Source organism: Schistocerca nitens, chromosome 4 (assembly GCF_023898315.1).
Source record: "Schistocerca nitens isolate TAMUIC-IGC-003100 chromosome 4, iqSchNite1.1, whole genome shotgun sequence".
Lineage (NCBI taxonomy): Eukaryota > Metazoa > Arthropoda > Insecta > Orthoptera > Acrididae > Schistocerca > Schistocerca nitens.
The window spans coordinates 529,820,065-529,831,299 of record NC_064617.1 but is presented as its reverse complement, the minus strand read 5'-3'; the positions used below and the strand labels follow the sequence as shown (position 1 = coordinate 529,831,299).

The following is an 11,235-nucleotide window of genomic DNA, read 5'->3' as shown; positions in this document are numbered from 1 at the left end:
GATTTAATCCTTGTTGCGTTAATTGCAACTTTGGTACTGAGAAATTTAGGAGTGTAATTACACAAGATTTAATAGTGACACATGCCCGTTTACCTGTTTCGTAATCTGTTAATTACCGAAAGACCTTAATCTCATTCTGATATGATGTGATTTTCTTAAATTATTGTATTTTTATGTCATGTTATTGTTTTTTAATTTGCTGATCACTGGTATACTGTTCCAACTATTAAAATGTTTCAGGTAGCTATTACTTGGGTGGAACGCGCGGAACCGCAACGGAGAGAGTAGTTGCGTGCATTACGTGTCCGTTGTTGGCGCGGCCTGGTGTCCGTAGTTTGTTTTGGTGCACCTAAGTTAAGTATTGTGTTGCCTCCTCCCTTGCGGATCCGTCGTGTTATTCTCATAAACATATCCTTCAAGGCAATTTAGTTAATTTTATGCTAGCATTATTTTAATTTCTTACATTGGTAAACTTGTGCGGCCTTCATTATGCACACTGTTTGTCATAGCGGAGTTGATGTGCCATTATAATTTCTTAAACCCCATTGTGTGTGCCCTTCCTGATACATATTGTGTGTCATAGATTTGAGTGTGACAATTATAATGTCTCATGTATCATGATGTGCGTGTGTAATGCTGCAATAAATGGATGATTGTTATTTCTGTTTTGGCTCCCTTCATGCCTGCTTTCTTATCCCTATTGGTACGCTATCCTTGTACTTGTGTTGGTAACCCACACCAGTGGTAGCAGAGCGTGGTTCCGACGCACGGACCTCTGGGTTATGGGCCCAGCACGCTTCCACCTTCACGCCAAGGCAGACACGTCTCCCTTCCTCACACGCCTCCAGCTAAGCTCCGTCCAGCGATCACACACGAAAACAACCGCCTAGCACCAAAGCGCCATCTGAGTGAAAACTCAGCACTAGGATCATAGACTTACTAAATAAAAACTAGACCGCGTCCCCACATTGAACGTGATAGAAGCCGCTATTTGCAGGGAAACAGTGCATAAACAGGGTTCGTTCGTGTGCTACTTTTAATTGTAACAGTATAATGGAAGCAAAGACGAAGACGGAAACAATGTTACATTTCACAGGTTGGTCATTTCTGGTAGTTTGTTACTTTCTGTTACTTGTATATAGTATTTTCATGGAGAAATAATACATCATGAGCGTTTGTTTTTGTTTTGGTTTCCACTTACAAACGATTTTCTAAATCGGAAATGGATAGTTGCTACTCGGAGAGAGAACTTCCAACCGACAGTAAATCATTTGCTGTGCTCTCTTCATTTTGAATAGAATTGTTACATGGAAAATTATGTAAATAGACGTCAACTGAAGGACGATGCTATACCGACAGTATTTGGATTTCCAGCACATTTGAAAAAGGTATAGTGTCCTGGAAATCGTGCAATATAGGCCTAGGTTAAATAGTGTGGAAATACTGTCAGTGTGTATAATTTTGAACGTTCCTTTTCCAGGTTACCAAGGTAATCAAATATATATATTAAGTATGAATCAGAGGTAGGTCGAATAATTGCGTTTAGATACTTAACATGTGTTGTCAGGTGGTGATTATACTTCCAAAATGTTCAAATATTTGATCAAATGTTGCAAACTCAAGCACTTTTAGAGGTGCTATCAGTGTTAAAAACTAATGTGCGAATGAAATTCCTACCGTATTTAAAGTGATATGGGTTATTACAATTAATCATACCAAAATTCGAGTGTAGACAATACTGTGCTAAACAAAAGTAAGCGTGCAAAATGTACATAGTAGCAAACAGCAAAAAGCAAACAGGACCTGACAGGAAAATTATGTAAATTAAATAATAATCGTACTGTCTGCTACTTTAAAAGTTTCATGTAATTATCTAATGCAAATAACTCTATGCAAACTCGCTCCACGTTGCCAGGAAAGAGCCTTACATTCTTAAATTTCGCGTCTCTATGCAGACGTATTTCGGAAATTAGGGAACTTCATTCATTTAAGTATACTTTTAAAATAGACTCGAATACTCAGTACTTTTTTAAACAAATATGCGTTTAATTTGTGCTTCAATTTGCTCTGGTTGCGTCTCATATACGTCAAATCACAACCCCAGTACTAGGATTCATCCCTGCAAATGGCGGCGATCGGCTGCTTCAACTGGGGGACAGTTGCCTCGCTTCTCCGCTACGGCGTGGTAGGGGCTAGACTAGGATCGATACGGACTTGGAAATAAGCGAGCACCGTAACAGATGTAGACTTTGGAAACTATGGTGCGAGAAATAACACAGTAAATCGCAACAAAGAATGAGCCAGCAAGTGAAGGCGTTTCTTGATTCGTTGAACGAAAGGGCGGTACGTGTACATCGGACTGTGCTTCCTGTTAGGACAAAACTCTCATTGTTCATACGAAGAAAGTGGTTAGTAAAACTACCGCGACAGTGGTTCATTAAGTATCTTTTTTTTCCGTCCAGCAACAATTATAAGCGTCAGCCGCCGAGGAGCGGTGCAGTAGACGCTGCCGCGACCGGAATTACACCTGTGCGGACGCCGAGTCGCACGAGATGGTGCGCGGCGCCGCGTCGCAGAGGGGTCACGGGACCGCGGCGGGCGCGCCGGTCCCAGGCCGGCCTTTGTCCGGCGGCGGCGGCGGCGGCGAGGTGTCGCTCACGCAAATCCGCGGTCTGCCCGGCACATGTGTGGTACGGCGCAGCGCGGCGCCGTCCTCCGCAGACAAAGCGGGCGCCCGCCGCGGCCCCGGGCCATTCATTGAGCGGCGCCCAGCGGGGCCCGGCCTGGGAACCGAGGCCGCCGCCTCCGCCGCTGCGGGGGCGGGAGCGGGGGAGAGGGGCGCGCGGGGACGGCCGCTTTGAGGCCCACCGACAAAGTCCAACCTGCCGCGGGTGGCGGGGCGCTGGAATGCGCCACCCCACAACAGACCTGGCCTACCCCACAGCCACACACACGCACACACAGGGCGCGCGGCTCACAGCGCCCGCCCGCCGGAGTTGGCACCTCGCTCGTTACTGCTGGCTCGCCCCCGCCCACCTCGCGCCTTAAATCGCCGCCGGCACTTACCTGTCACTTTTCGCCTCGTTAGGTGCTGGGAGTTGCGAGTGCCCACAGTAAAAAAATAACTCTCGACATGCTTCCTCGTGTTCATTCATTCAGGTCTCGTCTGTTCAGCTACCAACTTTCATCAGCAACTACTTTATTTCAAATCATGCGCAATGACACTGCACGTGCATGTGCACTGAACGTATGCATCAATGTCCGAACCTTCCGGTTTCTAAAGCAGCTCATCATTAGCCAATTGACACAACCACTTTACTCGTTCGTGTCTTCTAACGTCACCTACCTATCCTCTGTAACGTCATCACTGTCTTTCCTTGTTTGTTGGAATCACGCAGAAAACTCCACTGGCCCATGAACAGATCAAATGAACAGTGTATAAATCATTTTTTTTAAATATTTCTCAGCGACCTTGTTCAAGCATGTTGACACATAAGAGACTCGTCTCAGATACGGGAGGATAGGAATGTTTGTCGTACGGTGAGCTGCTCGACAGTTTAACCCCATTCTTTTTAACTCCTTACGCACAATCACTGTTTTAACTAGACTGATGGTAGCACTCTGGAAGCCGCGCAGGATTAGCCGAGCGGTCTCGGGCGCTGCAGTGATGGACTGTGAGGCTGGTCCCAGCGGAGCTTCGAGTCCTCCCTCGGGCATGGGTGTGTGTGTGTGTTTGTCCTTAGGATAATTTAAGTTAAGTAGTGTGTAAGCTTAGGTACTGAAGACCTTAGCAGTTAAGTCCCATAAGATTTCACACACATTTGAACATTTTTTTTTTTTTAGCACTCTGGAACTCACGGATAATTCCTTCCGCTGATTTCATGCGAGTTTTTTACGACCATTCCCCACAATTTTTGACGCTCCATGTCCGTCAGTACAATAACGTCTGCTGTGGTTGCTCCTTAGCGCTTTCACTTTACAATAACACCACCAAAAATTGGCTTGGGCAGCTCAAGAAAGGTTGAAATGTCTCTGATGTATTTGTTACTCAGGTGACATCCAGTGCCTACTCCATGTACGAAATCACTGAGGTCTCCTGACCGACCCATTGTGCTTCTCTTCTGTGAACACTATACTCTCTGCCACCTTTTGTTCTAGAAGATCCGCCTCTGTTGACATGTAGTGGATAACTCCGCTTTGTATAGGAGTGTCCAGATGCTTTTGATCTCATAGTGTACGAAAACTCATCAACTGGTTCTAAGACTTTCAAACTTACTCTATTTAGTCCTGTCATTTGTTGTTCAAAATCATCTGCGCTAGACGAAAATAGTACAACGGCATTACTATGTACATTTCGGCTATTCTCAAAAAAAAAAAATGGTTCAAATGGTACTTAACATCTGAGGACATCAGTCCCCTAGACTTAGAACTACATAAACCTAACTAACCTAAGGACGTTACACACATCCATGTCCGAGGCAGGATTCGAAGCTGCGACCGTAGCAGCAGCGCGGCTCCGGACTGAAGCGCCTAGAACCTTTCGTCCACAGCTACCGGCCCGCTATTCTCCACTACCTCTCTATCACAAAAACAAAAACACGCGCTGAACGTACCGTTCATTCCCTTTCGCAATTCTTCTGATCTTTTTGCCTTTCAACCAGAAGAGTTATGAGAACCTTACCATTACTCACGAACATTTCATTTGTTCCAAATCATTCCTTCAATTTCTGCATCATAAGTTGCAAATCTACTTTGCACCTGTTGCGACAAAAGCACATACTTCTTAATTTTGCCTTTTATTTACCCTCGGTTTTTTGTAGATTTTATAGGTTACTCAGCTCTTTTTTGAATTCATACCTGCTTTCTCAGGATTTACCCTTCATACTATCGATGATGTTCGGTCACGAATGCTATGAACATATCCTTGTCTCTTCTTTATTCTTCCTGCCACTAATAAGTACGGTACCACGTTTATTTCTCTGGAACCTGACTTACTCTGGAGTCAAATAGGTATTCATGTGCGAGACGTGAAGACTGGTCGTCTTTTGATCCTTACATTCAGCCTCCCGTGCCTTCCTCAACGCAATAATGATACAGTTTTAATAGAAATACCGAAGGTTCAAAATGGTTCAGGTGGCTCTGAGCACTATGGGACTTAACATCGGAGGTTATCAGTCCTCTAGACTTAGCACTACTTAAACCTAACTAACCTAAGGACATCACACACACCATGCCCGAGGCAGCATTCGAACCTGTGACCGTAGCAGCAGCGCGGTTCCGGACTGAAGCGCCTAGATCCGCTCGGCCACAGCGACCAAATACCGAAGGGCTGCTCGTATTTCCCGAATTTGGAACGTGGTACGAAAAAATCTTCCGGTTCGTATCTCTCAGAATGATTTCAGTGGAGCATATATTTTCGATTCGTGCGGCCTTGCTTGAGTTCAGATAGTAATTACGCTACCGGTATATGCTGTCAGTGACAACATACTAATTCACATATTTCTTAAACACTAACTGCTTCGTTCTGTGTACACAATATTAACGCACACTAAAAGATCGTCCGCTGCAGTACCTTATAAAAACGTCGGTTACTACAAGAAGCTTCAGCTTAATAACAGCTGTACTTCTAGTGAGCATTTTCTCTCTCATTAATCTAGGGAAGAGTGGTTACAGTTCAGTGATTTATCACCATCGCGATCTTTAAAAACGAAACTGAGACAGGAGCATTATTCCACTTATAAATACAGTACAATCAATATAAAAGTTGAGTTATATGTATATGATATCATTGCTATTATCATTCTCATCATCATCCCGTCACCACGTGACATTTAACATCCTACGCTGGATAAAGTCCTTCTTCATACTTGAATTACAGTCTTGTGATACACGCGCATCCAAGTTTTTCCTGTATGTTATGCTACTCTCGTTTAGCCACCTTCTTCACACACACAATCCCCAGTTGGTGTCAATATGCTTCGCCTTGTCACTTATCGCTTCTTTCGCCTTTAGTTATGCTTTTTAAATGCTAAAAATACCAAGCTGTTCCGTGGTTCTGAGTTCACGTTAAACTAGGTGGAGTTGGAACACGTGCGGAGAGACGTTTTTGTGGAGTCTAGGGCTCTTGCTGGGATAATCGGCTTTTCGCATACAGTTACGCTAGGAATTCGTTACCTGTCTAACAGTGTAGTGCAGCGTGTTGTAGTCTGTGACACGTGTTACTAGGAATTGTTTTACTAAACGTTGAAAGGTTGAAAAAACTGCTACCAGTCACTTTTTTGCGATACATTACTTAGCCCATTCTCATTTTCAGAAGTGGTCTAGATTACATTGGCAGTGTGATTGTGAGTTGGCATACATCAAATCTAATATCTAATGACACATGTGGTAGACTACAGCACGCTGTGGTATACTGCTAGACAGAAAAAAATTCATAGTGTGCCTGCATGCTATCTGGGAAAAGCTGGTCATCCCAGGAAGAGCCCAATGCTCCACAGAAATGTCTCGCTTCAGAATTCAGAAGTGTCACTCCGCACAAGTGTTCCAACACCACGAATGTGAAAGCGAAAAACCTGGCTGCTGTGACAGACGGAGGTCTAGGTTAGGTTGGAATGTGACAGTTAGGTTGTGTGTTGATGAATCCAGTGAATGAGAAATCAAAGGACCACCTGAAGTGTTTTGGGTATGTGGGTAGATTAAGGGATGGACCAAGGAAGCACTTTTTTTACTCCACGAGATAAGAAAAGCCCAAAAACACTTCGTGGTGGAAGGCAGGTGGCAGGGCATTAGAACACTTGCAGAATCATCACATCCCTATAGTTAAAAGCCATCCATGCCACCTCCTCAAAATACTTAAAAAAGTATGTTAAACTTAAATAAGAGAGATCGTCCAACAATTTTTTCATCGAAGGCGAAGGCTTAAGAACTACACTTCCTCGTTCATTTGCATGTTACTACGAGTGCGTGTTCCGGGCTGAAATGGGAATAATAGGGAAGGTGAGATCGATTTACACTTGACGAAACTGCACGGAAGATTAAAGCATTACTCAGTGCATTTCAGGCATTCAGATGGGCCCTTGACGGATCGGAAAGGAACATCAGCATCACGGTTTCTCGGGATGGAAGTTTTGACATTGATGTTGAAGGGTACGTTAGCTGTCACGCTCCCTCGTGTTGTAGTAGTGGATGTCCTGTTTTTGCGTCTTTTTTATTTTTATTTTATTTGTTGGCTCATTTTCGCGATATTCTGAAAAATTCCAAAACATATGGCTATTTTTGTAAGAGTTTTCTTCCCTAAAAGACGTCATATAATTAAAATGAAAAATGATTTACATTTTACCCCACGCATTAATAAAACCCTTGACTGGTAAAATAGTTCTGAATACCCTTTTTTTAACAGTGAAAAGTCAGTTGTATTGAAGGAGAAAAGTAGTTGTTTTTTGTGTTATATAGGAAAACACAATGAAAGAAAGAACACTATCGATAAGACAAAAAAGGCTCTATGTATTGTATTCTAAATGTTTGATGAGTATCTGTGTATACGGAGTCCCCTGGGAGGAATGGTCAATATTCAGGGCTATATCAGAAGCGATCATTTGAAGCAAAGAATTCTAGTAAGCATGGGCTCCAAAATGCATATATTAGGAGCTATGAACATTTCTTCATCTTCGATACTGTAAAACAAATCTCTCCTACTGCAATCTCTTTGCTTCCATTATTTCGAGAGGTAGCAGTATGGCGCAAAACAGGAAAAGGTCCAGGAAATATGGAATCTAAAGAACATTCCTTAAGGACTATGAGCACTTATTTATCTTCACTACTCGAAACACATCTCTTTTACTGAAGAGGAGCTCACAGCTCTTAAGCTACTACCTGACCCTAGTATTATTTCACTTGGCCACCCATGGCCGTTATCAGAAACACGCGGTGACGTTGCAGCAAACAATTACAGTGGTGACTAAAGGAAGCGCATCGAACTGTGTATGATTTCAAGATAGTTTTGCCTACACCATCAAGTGTTTCAGCGTTTCCTCGTTAAATGTCACGATAAATACTCACGATAAGCCGACTGAAGCTCCCTCACTCCCAGATGCAGTAACACTCTGATTCACTAATACGCATTTTAGAGCCCATATTTACTAATATTTCTTTCGTTTTTTTGTTCGTACCACCTCTTCCCAAAATATGATAAGCAAAGAGATTACATTACAAGAGATTTTCTTCAATGTCGAAAATAAGGTAGTAGTCATAGCTGTTAAATTGTTATGAAGATCACGTTTATAATACTGTTTTGCTTCGAGTAATTGTTCTTGCCATATACGTGAATACTGACCGTTCCTCCTAGGACACCCAGTATATTTTCTCTAGCAAGGTAATGTCGATGTTATCAAATGTTTGGACGACACGTGTCCTACTGTTCCGCTTCCCAGTAGTTTACCGTATAAACTTTGTCTAGAATATCCGTTATGAATTTGACCTTGACCATTAACATACTCCTTAATCCCATTACTACATTCCGACTTCTAGTATCTCATAACCTCCCTTTCACCTTTGCGCACTGGGCTAAGTGAAGTGACGATGTGCTGAAGTTCCCTCTATTGTGGATTCGCCCCAATTTGACAGTGACGTCACCTTCAGTTCGGTTCTGTTCTGTTGACGTCCACGGCGAATTTACCTTTATTCACGGACAAACTAGGGCACGGGCAACTACGTCAACTAAGAAATGTGTGCACCGTCGTGTCAAACAATAGGAAAATCAGCTGTGCCCAATGTTACACTTTCCTTGGCGCCCCGAAAGTCACCTCTTTGTCTTCTGACGACTCTCGCTCTGGGGTGGATTTGTCTTTCGTGTGGCAACCTGTCATTCCGAACACAGTTTGTGAAACGTTAACGTAGCCGCAAAAAGAGGAACAAGAATTTGGCCATTCCGACAGAAAGCCTAGCGCCGGTGTAGTCGGGGAGGAAACAAAACGGTTCACCCCCTCTAATGGCTTCGTGGAATAGCGGTCGGTGGGGTGGTTGTAGGGGCCCCGGAGGGGTGGGCTGGCCGCGCCCCGCATGGGGCCGGAAGAATGTGGGTCGTAATTGGCAGCAGGGGCGGCGCGGCGGCGGCGCGGCTATCGGGTGTCGCGCTACAGCCTCTATCCCTGTGCCTGCCTTCCGAGAAGACGACCAGCCGCGGCCAGGACGTCCGGACACTGCGGGCCGCACCCTGCACCCTCGGCTGCGCCTGCGCACTGCCGACTCGTGGGAACCTCGCGCCGCAAATGGAGCGGAAACCTAATTAATGGCGCCGCGCTGTTACATTGTCCACCGGGCTGCCGCCTCCACCCACTCCTCCTGTCCTTAGGACGCAGCAGAGTAAGACATAGTGGATGAGGCCGTATTTCCACGGGAAACGAAAACTTCAGTGTGGATTATAAAGCCAAATTGTCTGTTAATCGACCGCGACTGTTTCAAAAATATGAAAGGTTTTTCAGAGGCTGCTACCGTTCACAAAATTAAATCATTTAATGAAGCAACACATTTTGAGGTTTACAATGGCAACACAAAAAGATTAAACAAAATTACAGATAGATATTAAAGTTATTACATTAAATAACTTCTTCTCTGATGGACCCACAGCTGGGTATGTATTTATTCCAATCTTCTACTAGCCCATCTCCTCTATCTCCTGTCTCTGTCCACCACCTCCATTTCCCACTGCTTGTACATCTTGTCCTGCCGCTCTCTCTGTCCATCTCCTCCTCCCCCTCTCTCCATCAATGTGCTACCCTTCTGTCCATCTTCTCCTTCACTTTCTGTCCATCTCCACCTTCCCATCCAATTCCACCTCCTCCTCCTGCCCCTCTCATTGTTCATCTCCTTCTCTCCTGTCTCTTTGTCCATTTCATCCTTCCTCTCTTCCTGTTCATCTCCTCCACTTTCGTTTTTCTGTCGAGCTCATTCTCTTCCCTTTCCCTGTCCATTTTCTCATGCCCCTGTGTCTGCTCATCTCCTCCTCCAACTCTCTATGCCTCTCTCTCCCCCTCCCACTTTCTCTCTCCATCTGCTCCTCTTTCCTTTCTCTGTTCACCTGCTTACCTCCCCTCTGTCTTTTCCTCTCCCACTCTCTCCAGCCATCTCTTCCTCCTCCCTATTTGTAGCCATCTCCTCCTCCCCCCTCGCTGTCTGTCCATCTCCTCCACCCTTTCTCTCTGCACGTTATCACACTCACCCTAATATGAAATTTGAAGTACTTACCCCCTACCCCCCCCCCCTACACACAACATATTTCTTTCCAGACTGTAACTAATATGTGCAAAAAATTTGGCTGAAGTCATTTCATAGTTTTTTTCATTCATGGCTTTGCCCATGTACCCACAGGTCAAATGAATTTCACGTGTATTTAACACAATGAAAACGTATTCATTCACTTATTCCACATGTCTCTCCAGCGAAATTCGGTCTGCAGTTTCGTTTTCACGCAGCTCAACTTTTATGACATCATATCTTTTGATAGTAACATATTTTTATGGCTACATTCAGCAACATATCTGGAAGCTGTCTGCGAAATGTGTTACTTGCAAGGTTAATAGTAAAGCAAGTAATAAATTAAAACGTCTTGCATGAAGCGGCAGTTTTTCACGCATCTCAGAGTTTGTGATATATTTCCTGAACTATGTGTCGCACAGTGATATAATCTTTCTGCTGAATTCACTTTTACATGTGAGTACTGTCTGCAAACGGTATCATGAATACATTTCTGAAGTTATAATTTAAAACTCATTCTTCATGCGGCAGTTTTACTGCGTGAAAAGTGAAAACGTAGTAAACGATGACTTTTTTCTTTTCATCATTTTGTAGGTATCGTCAGCGAGAAGATGTTTTGCAGAGGTCTGAAGTTATGTTTAAAGTTTGTTGCAAATCTTTACATACTCTCATTCTCAAATACTGGATGACTAAAATATGAGAATTCGCGGACAGTGACTTACGCTGCCATTTTCATCCCAAACCCCATCCCTTTGTTATGGTGATAGTTCTTACCGCCACAACAGATTTTCAGACAGTACTTGATATGTGTACCATGTTTGGTTGAAATCGCCCCAGCGGTTTAGGAGGAGATGCGGAACATACATATGTATATGTATACATACATCAGTTTTTATAATATGTATGAATTAAACTTACATATAGACGGAGGTACGTTCATAGCTCAGTTTGGTACTTAGTTTCTCTTGTGTACTGTATTGTTAA

At 43.8% G+C, this 11,235-nt stretch overlaps 1 protein-coding gene across 1 annotated transcript; it reads left to right on the top strand.

Annotated features, from left to right (window-relative positions):
• The first annotated feature begins 2,552 nt into the window (after window positions 1-2,552).
• On the top strand, window positions 2,553-2,861 carry LOC126252417 (spidroin-2-like). The gene has a single exon (XM_049953307.1). It carries the CDS (start codon window positions 2,553-2,555, stop codon window positions 2,859-2,861), a length of 309 nt encoding a protein of 102 aa, XP_049809264.1.
• The last annotated feature ends 8,374 nt before the right edge of the window (window positions 2,862-11,235 follow it).

Coding starts and splice junctions, on each gene's coding strand:
- LOC126252417 (XM_049953307.1), top strand. CDS start 2,553: ATGGTGCGCGGCGCCGCGTCGCAGAGGGGTCACGGGACCGCGGCGGGC.